Source organism: Antechinus flavipes, chromosome 4, assembly GCF_016432865.1.
Source record: "Antechinus flavipes isolate AdamAnt ecotype Samford, QLD, Australia chromosome 4, AdamAnt_v2, whole genome shotgun sequence".
Classification (NCBI taxonomy): Eukaryota; Metazoa; Chordata; class Mammalia; order Dasyuromorphia; family Dasyuridae; genus Antechinus; species Antechinus flavipes.
Genome location: NC_067401.1, coordinates 237,106,504 through 237,120,525, shown reverse-complemented (window position 1 = coordinate 237,120,525; position 14,022 = coordinate 237,106,504). Strand labels below are relative to the sequence as shown.

At 34.8% G+C, this 14,022-nt stretch overlaps 1 protein-coding gene across 1 annotated transcript in view; it reads left to right on the top strand.

The window, feature by feature from the left end:
• The first annotated feature begins 248 nt into the window (after nt 1–248).
• Nucleotides 249–14,022, top strand: part of LMBRD1 (LMBR1 domain containing 1) — a 181,967-nt gene continuing 168,193 nt past the window's right edge. The window contains exons 1-3 of the mRNA XM_051997214.1: nt 249–598; nt 7,701–7,877; nt 13,371–13,431. Of these exons, the coding sequence (XP_051853174.1) occupies nt 521–598; nt 7,701–7,877; nt 13,371–13,431 (316 nt within the window). The 5' untranslated portion in view covers nt 249–520. The remainder of the gene's footprint in view (nt 599–7,700; nt 7,878–13,370; nt 13,432–14,022) is intronic.

Below are 14,022 nucleotides of genomic sequence, written 5' to 3'. Positions count from 1 at the left end.
TCATTCTTGGAACGTCTGAAGTTTTGTAACAAAAATTTTCTGGGAATTCCAGGTCCCTTCTTGTTCAATTCTTGGGGGACTACTGTTTTGGCTTTCCTTAGAATCAAAGGAAACTGACCTTTTTTTCCCATTAAAATCAGTTGGTTTGGGTTAACAGTTTCCTCATACAATCTAGAAGAAAACCCCCCCACCCCTCACTAGTAGTATCAATAGAAACCGACTGGGGGCGAACGCGGAGCAGGAGGGGTAGGAGGTGGGGTTATGACGTCACCAGCGTCAGAAGCTACAGAGAAGAACATCTCGCTTTGTCCCGCTCCTTCCCCGGCTCTACCTCATCTTACTAGCCTCTCTAGGCTCGGTCAGCAGGGGACGCTCTTGGGCTGCGCTCCTTCGCAACCGGAGGCCCCGCCCCCTCTGCCCCTTTAACCTTTAGGCTGCGCCAGCGGCACGTCCCAGGCCACTGGCTTGTCTCTTCTCCCGGCGCCCTCGTACTCCCGGGATTCCCGGGCCGGAAGCGAAGATGGCGGCGGCGGCGGGGAGCGGGTCAGCCTCCACGGAGCTGGTGATCGGCTGGTGGATCTTCGGGATGCTCTTACTGGTAGGAGGAAGAGGAGGAGGAGGAGGAGGCGCCGCCACCTGTCGTCGTTGTCGCTGCTATTGCGGCTGTGGAGAGAGGAGGAGTTGGCTCCAGAGCCGGCCCCTCTCGGCCGAAAATAAAGGTTCCCCTACCCCGCCCGGGACCCGGGAGTGCGGGCCTCCACACGCTTAGACTTCGGCCCGACCTCGCCTCTTCCCTTCCCACGGTGTGAGAATGGGGGAGGACTGTGGGTATTTTTGCGGACTTCTTTCCTGCTCCTCCCTCTTCTCCTCCCGGTCGGGGCCAGGGCGGAGCCTGGGGCGGGAATGGGAGCTGGAATCGGGGCTGTTACTGGAGGGACTAAAAGGGGATCGTAGGATGGCCTCCCCTCTATGGAGAAGCCAGCGCGGGGAACAAGGCTGGCATTTCCTACGCGGGGCAAGAGAATGTGTTTTGTGCCCGGACACAGGAGCCTGGGAACCTTCCGAAGGCTTTCTGCCCCCCATTCCCATACCCTTAGCCGTCCCAGGTACCCACCCCCTGCCCACGATAGGAGTACAAGAAGGCTTCTTCCCATTATACGTTTCTCGTCTCGTGACGTAGGCTGCTGATTCGGACTTCCTGTGTCAGGCACCCGCTCTCCCGCCCTGTCCCAGGAGATAGTCTACTGAAACCTGCGGACTATCTTCTCAAAGTAATGTTTTTAAGTGCATACAATACACAGGATTACAAAGAAACAAACTGAAGTACAGCTATCAAGATTTTTGAAAGATTCACAAACTCTTGAGAGCTTCCGAGAAAGAATCTTATAGTTAGAAATGGATACCTGAGACTGTAGGAATTGATTTAGAAAACCTCTTAACGTTATATTATGTTAAAAAAATTTTTTTCCTCAAGTAATTTTCAATTACATTTTAATCTGATTCATCCATACTCATCCTTACTCAGTAAAGTAAAGCACTTGATAGGTCCAGAGACTAGAGGTGAACTTTAGTTTGGCATAGTTGATTAATTGATTATTTCTCTGGGCTTGGGTTTTCGCATGTGTAAAATTACATGCGTAGCCTGTAACCTTGTGGAATTCACTTAACTCATTTTGACTCAATCTCTAAAATGAAAGTGTTAGACTAATTTATTTTTGTAACTTTTAAGTCTGTCAGCTTTTAAATAAAAAAGCTAAGTGCTTCCTATATGCCAGACCTTGAATCAATGTCAACCATTGATAAAACCATAAGAAAGAAACATCCTCTAGTCCTAAGGAGTTTTCTTTCCATTTGGTTATTCTATGGATCATAGATTCTTAACCTTTTTGTGTGTCATTGATCACTTAGGAAGTCTGGAGAAACCTATGGATCCTTTCTTGGAATCTAAATTTTTTAAATTCATAAAATAAAACAAAGAATTAAAAAGGAAACAAACCAACTATAGTGCACTTATCAAAATAGTAAAATGCATTCATGGACTCCAGATTAAGAATTCCAACACTGTGATACTGTAACTCATTTTCCTATGAAAAAAGAAAACCTTGGAGATCTTTAGATACTTTCTTTTCTACTTTCTCCTCATTCCCTTTCTCTTTGCTGTTGCTTTAGTATCTTATTTTACTTTGTCCACTTTTGTCAGGATGTCTATTGTTACAGGGAAAGAAGGGTTTTTTGCTAGGTGATTATTCTGTGCACCTCCCATGATGGGGTCTAGAATTTATGTGGTTTAATTCAGCTAGTAGATAAAGTCAGTTCAGAACTTTCAAAGAAAATAATTTGACAGGTTGAAGTATGAAAAGAAAAAAGGCCATCACTGGCAAAGTCAGATGATGTGGTGATATTAGGGTAGTAGTTATATATCAGTATCAAATATTAAGTTCTAGGCCTTTGGGGAAAAGAAATACATAATATGGTCCCTCTAGGAGTAGACATAGTAGAGAAGACAAGATTTAATACAGAGCAAATCAGAGAATAAGTCCTAGAAAAGAATCAGTATTGGCATAATTGGATTTGGATTCGTATAGAGGTAGGACACAGGAACACAACTATGGTGAAATGATGGGATGTGTTCTGGAATAGTGAGTAAAGCTTTGAGATTTGAGTAGGCTATTGGTGAGTTGTTGTAAACAAGGTTAGAAAGATAAGATGTTGATTAAGTAATGCATAACTAACCTTTGAAAGTCCCGATCTTTAAGTACAAACTTACTTGATGTGATCTGTAAGTACAAAGGCATTTTAAACTGAAGAAGGATAATGATGTGAAGAAAGTGGTGTTTTTTAGACTAATTCTTTTGGCAGTAATGAAGTCATAATAGATTGAAGTTGGGAGAAGCAGATATCAAGGCCTTGATATTAGAGATTTTAATCAATTTAAAATAATGTTATTTGTCACTAAATGATTATAAATGTGGTACCAACAAGTGGTCATTCTGCCTTTTCTTAAAGATATTCAGTGTTGGGGAGAGGGAGGAAAGGGGGTGAGCCCATTGTCTCCTGAGAAAGTCCATTATGCTTTGGGATAGCTCTAAATGTTCTAGAAATTTCTTTATATAATATAAAGTCGAATAAATCTGTTCCTCTGCAACTTTTACACTTACTGCTTTTAGTTTTGCTCTTTGGGGTTAAAGCAGAACAAAACTAAACTTTTTTAGGCAATGAGGTGGCCTGAAATCAGGATGGCCAGAATTCAGATTTGACTTTAGTCACTCTATAACTTTGTGATCCTAGGCAAACTGCTTAACCTGTGTTTACCTTGTTACTCATCTGTAAAATGGGAATAATAATAGTACCTACCTCATTGGATTGTTGTAAGGATCAAGTGTAGTTAGCACAGTACTAATACACATAATAAGAACTATATAAACATTAGCTGGGTCTGAAAATATTTTCTCTTTTTGCATCTTAAATATACCACTTCTCAGGAGGCAATAAAGATACTTTATCTTCATTCTATTGAAACTTTTAAAAAATTCTGATAAACAATATATCTTGCATTTGTTGCAGGATTTATTTTATACTTTTATATAGCATTGACTTGACAAGATTTTATACCTTTTGTATTCATCATGAAATCACATTTTTATCACATTGGATATTAAGTGTATCTTTGACAGGCAATTCATTTTTTTCGCCTAGTGGGGTTTAAATTATGTGAGTTCCTAGTCCACTGAATCATGTTTACCTCCTTTTCTTTGATAAATTTCTTAACTTTTTTGCTAATTTGTGGCCTGGGCATGATTGAAGATCATGTTATGTAATATTATATGTCCATTTAGGCCTTTTTATAATTCTTTGAATTTCATCAGTAGAAATTACCTCCTCCCCACCCCCTTATTTTTAGTACTCTTTGTATTTTTTAACCCAAGAAAAACTTGGTTAAACTGTCTGCTATTTTTCCAATTTCAGGATGCCTATGGTACATTGTAGAGGAATCAGTAACATTTCCTTCAGGTGCCATGTCCTAATGAAGGTCTCTGTTTTCTGCAGATGAATTTAACGTTTTAAAGTAAAATTTTTTAGTTCTTGGGATTTTTAAATTTTGTTTTTGACTTCACTTATCTTCAACTTGGATTCGGTTTGATCCCATTTCATTTTTTTATGAATAAAAATTTTCTTCACAAGTTAATAAATGTTTATTAAGCACCTACAGTGTACCATAAGTGATCTGCAAAGTTTGATGCTGCAAAGAAGTTGAGAAAAATGAAGATTAAGAAAAGGCAATTGGATTTGGCAATTAAAAAAAATCATTAGTAACTTTGGAGCAGTTTTCGTGGAATGATAAAGTTGGGAATTGGATTGTAATGCATTAAGAGATAAGAGAATGTGGAGAGACCAATTATAGACAGCTTTTTCAGGTGGTTTAGTTAACAAAGGGCAGAGGAGATGTATAATAAGAGAATATATGAGAAATAGAAGAAGGATCAAATGAATTTTTTGAGGATGGGAGGAAGTCATAGACATTTATAGATGGGGGAGAGGAATAGACATATTAAAAACTTCTGTGGACCAACAGCTACCATGATCTTTCTCTCTCTCTGGCTAAAGCAATTGGGATTAAGTGACTTCCCTAGGGTCACACAGCTAGGAAGTGTTAAGTGTCTGAGGGTAGATTTAAATTCAAGTCCTCCTGACTTCAGGGCTGGTGCTCTATCTACTGTGCCACCTAGCTGCCTCACCATGATATCTCTTAACAGTCATGTAAATATGCTCTTTAAAAACTACAACTTTTTGCACATTTTCTTGGAATATCCATTCCAAAACCCACAATTAAAAATTAAGCGAACTACATAGCATGAAATCTATCACTCACTTTTAAAGAGATTTTTAATGAAGCAGTATCACTCAATTCTTTCTTCTCTACCACAATAAAGGCTCTGAAATCAGTTTATTTTCTGAAGCACACCTATATAACCATAGCTGCCAAAGAATGAAGCCGTGATAAAATTATTTCTTGTCCTACATAATTGATGCTTGCAACAACCTTATGAGTTTAGGTAGGATTTGGATATTGTTTCACTTTTCTACATGAAACTCAGGCTCAGATTTGTTACTTGTCCAAGATTATACAAAGAGTAAGTGACAATGGTGGGACTTGGGCTCCATGTTTTCTTTTTCTTTTTTAAAAAATTTTTATTTTATTAAAAAACAAAACAAAAACAGAACATTGTCATGGGCCCAGCTTCTGCATCAGGGAGGATTCAAAATATATAACAATAGATTACCAGTTCAAGAAAGGCTATATAATAGTAGAAGAAATTATATTCATGAGTATCCATCTTTTCTTTATTTACTTGTAAGTTCTTTTGTTTTCTGCTGTGCATTTTTTATTTTATTCTTTTTTTCCCCCTTTCATTCTCTCACGTCCCCAAGCAGGCTATTGTTGAACAAGGATATATTTATGTGTACACACACACACACCTTTCCTATTCCTGCTAGTTCTCTCTGCTTTAATTCTGACCCTTAACCTTGCTATTACTTAGTCTCCCCCTATCTATGGATCACTCCCTTGTCTTCTTCCCCATCTCTTTGTTTCCCCCTCTGCCCACCCTCCCCAGCCCCCATTCTTCCATTGTTTTCTAACTTAAACTAAACCAAATGCTACTTTTTATTACTAGCTTTCATCCTAATGCTGGATTTTTGGAAATAGGTTAAATAAGCTAATTTCTAAATTAAAAATAATCCTCTCAAGACTAGGAAATGACTTGTGTTTAAAATGAATAGTATAATTATCAAATGTTTATACTTCTGGACAAGTGCTGAACTCTTTATTTAGTAGAATAAGATTACAGAGAATTATAAAATGTGATTGACCTTAGTTTATCTAGTAGGTCTTAATACATATTAACATTAAAAGTTAAATAATAGTGGGAGACAACCATAAAAGAGATCACAAGACAGTATATGATTAATTACCAAAGAATAACACATGAGCAATAAATACTTTTGAGTTCACAGATACGGGTACTATGGGCTAAAGTGTTTAAAAAAAAAAAAAAAAAGGTGCTATGGAAAAATAATGATACTCTAGGCCTTTAGTAGAATTTGGGAAGATGGAGAAGCAGGGGAGCACAAAGAGGAAGAACAATATGAATTAACTCAGTGTAGATTAGCTTGGAATTTTTATGCACATGACTAGTAGAAGATTTTGTACTCTGGAGTTTGATTCTAAATTGCCCTTTCTAGCAATATATGAAGCAGTGGAATTTGGAGTTTTTCTTACAGTTGATAAAGAGCCATTTGGTATATGATTAGAGTAACGATGTGATCAGGATTGTGTTTTCAGAAGAGTATTGGGAGGGGCAGCTAGATGGTGCAGTGGATAGAACAACAACCCTGAAGTCAGGATTGGACCTCAGTTCAAATCTGATCTTAGACACTTAACACTTCCTAACTGTGTGACCTTGGGCAAGTCACTTAACCCCTATTGCCTTAGGGTGTGGGGGGAAGAATATTAGGGGACTGAAGTGATAGTCAAAGCTTGAGATTATGAACGTTCAAACTAGTGTTGTGGTAAGTGATGAGTACCAAGGAAAGAGAGAAGTGGAAAAGATTGTGATAGAAGAATTGGTACAATTTTATGAAAATGGGACTTTGGTCTTAATCTTAAAAAACTAAAACAAGACAGTGTATTGAAGAAGGAAGAATTTTATTTTATTTTTATTTTTTTGTTATAGTTCTTTATGTGTGTGTGTGTGTGTGTGTGTGTGTGTGTGTGTGTGTGTGTGTGTGTGTGTGTATGTGTGTATGTTAGGGGTTGTTGAGATTGCTAGAATAAAGGTAGCTGAAGCCATGGAATAAAGACAGGTTTGTTTCTGGAAGGTGACTTTGTTAACCACTACAATTTTACTCTAATACATTCTCATTAATGGGACATGACTGACTGACATAAAAATCCCATGGATCAAATAAAGATCTTAGGTGTTGATTCTAACTTGGAGAGAGGTGGAGGTAGCCTTGAGGAAGAAAACTATGCTGCACCTGCCTGGTAAGGTAAAGTTAATGATTTTAAGCAATTTAACAAGGAAGCTTGCAATAGAACTATGTTTTTTTGTTTTTTGTTTTTTGTAATACTACTTTATAGAATTTTTAGAGACCTGAAGTCCATATATCATACTCATGTTTCTAGTATGCTTTCTTCTGACAGATTACCTAAACCTATGTCCAAGTTTAATTAAGATTCAATGTTTAATATGTTAATTTCATGTAGCTATCTGTAATTCCCAGCTGTTCTTTTAACTTGTCTCTGTCAGCAGTTGAGTCAAGTAGTATTTGGTTTCTGATATCAGTATCTGATGTTCCACTAGCAAGTATCTTAAGGGAAGAACATTTTTCAACTAGCTATGACAACAATATTGTGTGAATCTGTTAGGTATTGAATTGTGTTCTTATATTAGGTTTTAGTGTTCTTTAAACTCCTTTTTAAGCATTGTGATTAGGCTTGTGCTACGTTTTTCAAATATGTTGAGAAATTTTTCCACCTATCTCAAAATGCATTTGACTTAAAACTCATGGACAAATTCCTGTTACTTTATGGGTACATGGAGTGGTGCTTTACACAAACTTTGGAAATAATGTGTATCTATATAACTTTGGGAGCCTGTTCATTATAGTAACACTTCTTTTTTCTTTTAAAATTTTAGGCAATTTTGGCATTCTGTTGGGTGTATGTTCGGAAATATCAAAGTCAACGAGAAAGTGAAGTTGTCTCCACTATAACAGCAATTTTTTCCCTGGCAATTGCACTCATCACATCAGCACTTCTACCTGTGGATATTTTTTTGGTTTCTTATATGAAAAATCAAAATGGTACATTTAAGGTAATATACCATATGCCAGTTTCACTCCCTTCCCCCCAACAAAATGCTTAGAAAAATTTAAGTGGGCTAAAATTTTTTTAGTAACTAATTTAAATTTGTAGTTTTGGTTTCTGTTTTGGAATGTTGTAGGCAGCTAAAATCCAGACATCACATTTCATTTAATTAATTTCCAGGAACTTTTATCATTTTTTTCTAATTCCAAATGATATATTTTCTCATGTATAGTCTATTAGACTATTGTTAAATTAAAAGTTATGAAACTTAAAAATTGAAGGAGTTAATTCTTTTATAGTGAATGTCGATTTGGAAGTACTTTTGACTGGTTGATCTGTTTGTTAGGGAATAAAGTGTTTCAAGGTCTATGTTGGAAACCTTTTTGAAGCATCATGGTATTAGGAAAAAGCTCTTAACTGGTAATTAAGAAATCAAAATACTAGTCATGGCTCAGCTAATACATAGTTGTGACACATGGGAAAGTTGCTTCATCTTTGTACATTAACATATATAAAATGAGGAAACTAAACTAGGTGATTTCCGAGATTCTATAATTCTATTATAAGTATTTCAGAAATATAGAAATCAGGATTTTTCAAGATCTTAGGATGGTTTTGAGATTGATGGCTATTATTTTGTTTTCCTAGAATTCAAAAAAACTGATTTCTGATTTAAGAAATATATTGTTATGATTAGTGATTATTAGTGAGATGTCATTTCAGGCACCTGGATGGCATAGCGGATAAGAGTACTGGGCTTGGAATCACTAATACCAAAATTCAAATTTAGCTTTAGACATATATTAGCTGTATAACCCTGAGCAAGTATCTTAACCCCTATTTGTCTCTGTTTCTTCTCTGTAAATTAACTAAAACAAAAGTGAAAGTTCCAGTCAAAAAGATTGAATTCTAAATTTGAGTTAATGAAAAGCAACAATTCAGATAATAATAGCAATAGCTACCTCTCAGGATTGTCATGAGGATCAAATGAGAAAATGTAAAGCACTTTAGCATAGTGCCTGGCACTTTGTGTTTTCTAAAAGTTATGATTATCTATTGTTATGTTTAATTAGTTCAAATATACTTTTTGATCTTTTTGACTGGAACTTTGACTTCTGTTTTAGGTTACTTGTGATACAGTATTTTTAGTGGTTTCATTAGCTGTGTTCTGATCCCAATTACTTAACAAGAATAGAAAATATATATTTCCTGTACATTCTTTAAATGTTTTAGTCCTGGGATACTTGGAATGAATGAATAAATAAAACCAAAGCATTTATTAAGTGCTTACTGTATGCAAAACACTGCATTAAGTACTGGAGATAGAAATTAAAAAGTAAGATTGTCCTTGCAATCAAGGAGTGGGGAGACAATGAGAATTGAGGAAGGGTCTTATCTGCAAGTCAGATGGAAACATCTCATGGTCCTTAGTGCAATGTTAAAGCATGTAGTAATGCTTCTTTTTTAACATCATTTCCACTTCTCTAGTATCAGTATGTGTTGTTAAATCTTTTGACAGTGCCAAGGACTTCGGTGACAAGCACTTTATTTTTTAAAAATGACTTATTGTTATATGAAATAGTCCTTTCTGAGAAATAGTTCTATCATTTTAGGACCAAGTTATAAATAAGCTTAAAAACCCATGAGAATGTTTAATTCCTTGTAAACTTTGTACATTTCTAGGATAGAAAGATTTGGCAGCTTCAGAGTGTTAAAAATTTTCTTCCTATTTTTAAGTAGGATAGTGTACTTCTAGAATATACAGTATATTATTCAGTTCCTATTTTTTTTCTCATTCATCCTGGATTGTATGTAAAAGATTTTGCAGTGTTTAGATAAGTGATCAGAATATTGAGCTTTTATAGAAGCTTAATTTTTTTTTTTTAGTATATAGCTACAAATATAGCATTAATATGTAATGGTTTAGGAGTAGAATCATTCTTCATCAATTCTAACTTGATTCCAAAGGTGTCTGACTGCCAAGTTGCTGTGTTCATGATGTTTAATATTTTTGGCACACTCCACTAGAAATAATCCAAGTATACTTTATATTTCTTTCTTGAGTGTTTCATAATTTATGACCATTATATCTTGAAAGGAAGTCCAGAGTGTCATTTGGTATGAGTATATGCTTAGGGTTTCTTAAGATTTTCCACCTGCTCTTTGTATGTATCAGCCTTTCAATGTAGGCTTATTCTTTTCTAGACAACACTGTGAGTGATGGAGACTATTGATAGCCAGTACTATTACTAAATAGTCTAAGTTTCTTCTGAACCTTTCCAAAGGATGCTATAGATCCTCACAAGCCCAGTTTAGCTTTTCCAGACTAACTAGTAGTAAAATGTTTGCCATTCTATCCTTGTTTTTCTTTCTTTGCAATTCAGATAGTGTTATTTGGCTTCTAAAGTCTTAAAATAGTTCCTATATCCACAGTTGTTAAAGCTTGGCTTAAGTCTTTTTCAGGATTTATGATTTGACCAATTTTTTTCACTCAGAATTTTCTAAAAAGAATATTTTCATCAAGTTAACTTAGCCAATTTGTTTAGTTAAAGCAAGTAAGCATACTTGCTTAGTACCTATTTTCTTACATTGAGATACCATCATGGGTTGCTGAGTGATGGATGACAGCAGGCTTATCAGTATATAACTTAAAAAGAACTTTGCAGAAGAACATAAGTAAAATATGTCATCAAGGAAATGTGTGATCTGAAAATAAGATGATGTGATGGTTATAAGCTGAGAGATGATAGTAGATTACCTGAATGCTCCATGATGTCAGGAGAAAAGGAATAATAAGATCTTCACTATATTGAGTGTTCCTCCTGTGGCAAGCCTAGGGGAGGACAAGAATCACACAGGTTGATAAATTATGAACTACATTGCAGGAAATATGAAAATCACTGAAGTCATAGGACCATGTTTCATGCTTCAAAAATATAGGGTTGAAACAGCCCTTAGAAATCATTTTGTTTTCTCCCTTAAATAGAGATTAAATGACATGCCCAGAGTCATATAAACATAAAGTAGTGGAGCTAGAGTTTAAATTCATAGTTCCATTGCCTTGCTTTAGGAAGAATTTTTTCCATATCTTTCTCTTAGAGGTATTGTTATTAAATTCTTCTCAGCTATATACTTAAATAAACAAGAAATTTTAGCAAAGAAAAAATTAGCTTTGCTAAGAATGTGAGCAAGAACTGTGAAATGAGCGACAAAAAAAAAAAAAAAAACAGAGCAGGTAGTAATAAGTTTTAATGTAGCCTAGTCTTGTCACATAAGTTGGATCTATAAGTAGACCTTGAACGCTTTCTCTCATGATTTTATAGTGTTTGTTTTAAAATATTCTGAAAAGGAACATAGGCTTGCTTTATGAAACTTAATTTTGTGAGTGATGCTACAATTCCTGGCAACCCTTTCATGTAAGGGCCAGAGGGTGATATACCAAGATATTCTGCTGATAGTCTAGCTTAGATTGTCATCACTACTCTTCATGTTCTGGTAGCCTTTGGTTTATATTCCTTTGCTGCTTCTATCTTCACTTAAAGGATGGAGGTATTGAGAAAGAGAATGTGTGTATTTTTTGGTGGCTGGTACAATATATCTCCAGAAGTTTATATAAATTCTTTCCTGCATTTATGGTATGACATTTTAAAGGATTTATTGTTTTCTGTTATAAGCTGTCAACTAAAATAATAGATTCTTTCTGCAACTAAATTATAAAATTTAGGCAGCAATATATGTCTAGAGCAACATGGATAAATACTATTCAGTTTTAAATATTAATAAGGGATAGAGACTGGACTTAGGATTTCATTAATATAAGAAGCTACTGGAAAAACAAATATTCCCTCTGCCAATGCAGATTCTGTATAGCCTTTTGTCTCAGATAGCTATCCAGAACACTGAAAAAGTAGGTTAGTTGACTTTCCTGCAGTCACAAAGTCAATATGCATTTTAGGCTAGACTTAAACTTCGGTCTCTTTGGCTCCAAGGTGAATTCTATCTACACTGTTATACTACCTCCCATGAAAAATTAGGCAGTTAAATTTAAAAGCCTTTTTCATGATTTCTGTAAAATGAACAAATCTCTTATTTTAGATGACATATCAGCTGAGAATAAAACATCTTAAGTAAAACTTTGAGAAGTCAAAACCAGCTTAATATTTTGGTAGCTAAAAAATTCATTGTCTAAAAAACCCCAACACAGCTAACTTTCTTCTGATCTTTTTCTTCATAATCCATTGCTTGTCTTTCTTTAGTGTTAAGAACTTTAGAATTTGCTACTCTGTTATCACCACCTGATCCCTTCCCATCTTTACCTATTTCTTTTGTCCTTTTCCCTCCAGAATTCTCTCTCCTACTTTTTGCTTTCTGTTCTTTCTATTTTCTGCCAATTCTTGAGTCTCTCACATAATTCTTTGGGCACTGAAGATCTCTGCTTGACTCCAGATTTCATTGGATTTTACTTTGGAAACTAGTGGTTTATAAATCATATCAAAGGCTTAACATTCTTTCATATGTAAGAAAAAAAGACTATTTCATGAGCTAAGCTTTTTTGACAGTAAATACATCAAACACCTTGGAGGAAAAACTGTGTATAAATTCCAAATCTAATCATGCTTGAAAGATGTTGTGTATGTTGTACATAGTTATGCTTTTAAAATAGCAACAGTTTATGTGATGAGATTTGGGTAAATTGCAGGGAAGCTCAACAAATTTTCTTTAGATCCTAGGAGCTTGCCCCCAAATTAAAAAGCCAAATGAATTTAGCAACCAAGCCGCAATAAAAATTTTCACATTATGATCTTAAAAAAGAAAAAAAAAAACTATACAGCTTAGAAAGTGGGCATAGAAACATGAGAATTCACTACCAAGCTGCAACCTAATCCAAAACCTAATTTTACAAAAAAACTGAGGGTTGTACTTTTCCTCATTGGGGAAAATTCTTTTATTCCCAAACTTTAATAAGAGGAAGAGACCAGGAGGACCCTTGATTTAAATATGTATATATATATATTTAGTGCCTTTCCCCACATCCTTTTGATTATAATGTTTCTTTACAGGAACATACAAATTTTTGGATAAATTAGAATGACACTTAACTAGTAGTGATTTAGCCTTTCTGGATCTTGTTTTCTGACTTGTACAATGAAAAGGCTGAATTAGATTATGCCTATGTTTCTTTTCAGTATTGGTATTATTCTTCAGTACCCAAGCTGAAAAAAATATACATTTGAATTAATCACATTTTTAAAAGTTGAAAGTATAAAAGAAGAATATGGATAATGAAAAATTTGAAAGGCATTCAGAATAACAGTTTTTTTTCTTCTAGGTTCATTTCCCCACTCTCCCCTTAATGTATATAACATTACACTAAAAACAGTTTCAGTTTGTAAATGTTTATGGAAAGTTATTCAGCTATCCACAAAACATAATCTTAAGTTTTGTTATACAAATGAATATTGCCTAACAAAACATTTCTGCTATTTTCTTTCCTCATTAGGATTGGGCTAACAATAATGTTAGTAAACAAATTGAGGACACTGTATTATATGGATATTATAGTAAGTACTGTTTGGTGTTTTATTTACTATTTTTACTGTTGTGGTATTGTGTCTAAGAAAGTAAAGGTTTTTGACTTTTGAATCCGCTAATAACTGTATTTTGTAAAAATCTAAGGCAGCATTATGTATGAAGTTACTGTTTCTATATCTTATGCTACAGAAAAAAAAATAATATAGTTATACTCTATCATTAAGCTTTTAGCTTCCTTTAAAAAATTCATTTTTAATAATTCTTTGTCATTCTCCATTCAGATTTCTTTTCTTTCTTTTATAAGATACCTAAACTTCAATTTCTGAGTTACTCTTGGTTTTCTAAGTCTATGAAAAGTTGGCCACATAAGTTTCTCTCTAGTAGCAGCTTTTCTATAACCTATGTTGTCTTTTTTCCTATTGCTTATTATTTTTTTAATAAAAGCTTTTTACTTTCCAAAATACATGCAAAGATAATTTTCAACATTCACTCTTATAAAACATTGTATTCCAAATTTCCCTCCTTCCTTCCTCTTCTCCTTTCTCCAGACTGAAAGAAGTTTAATTTAAACATGTGCAATTCTTCAAAACATATTTCCACATTTGTATTTGCATAGCAGG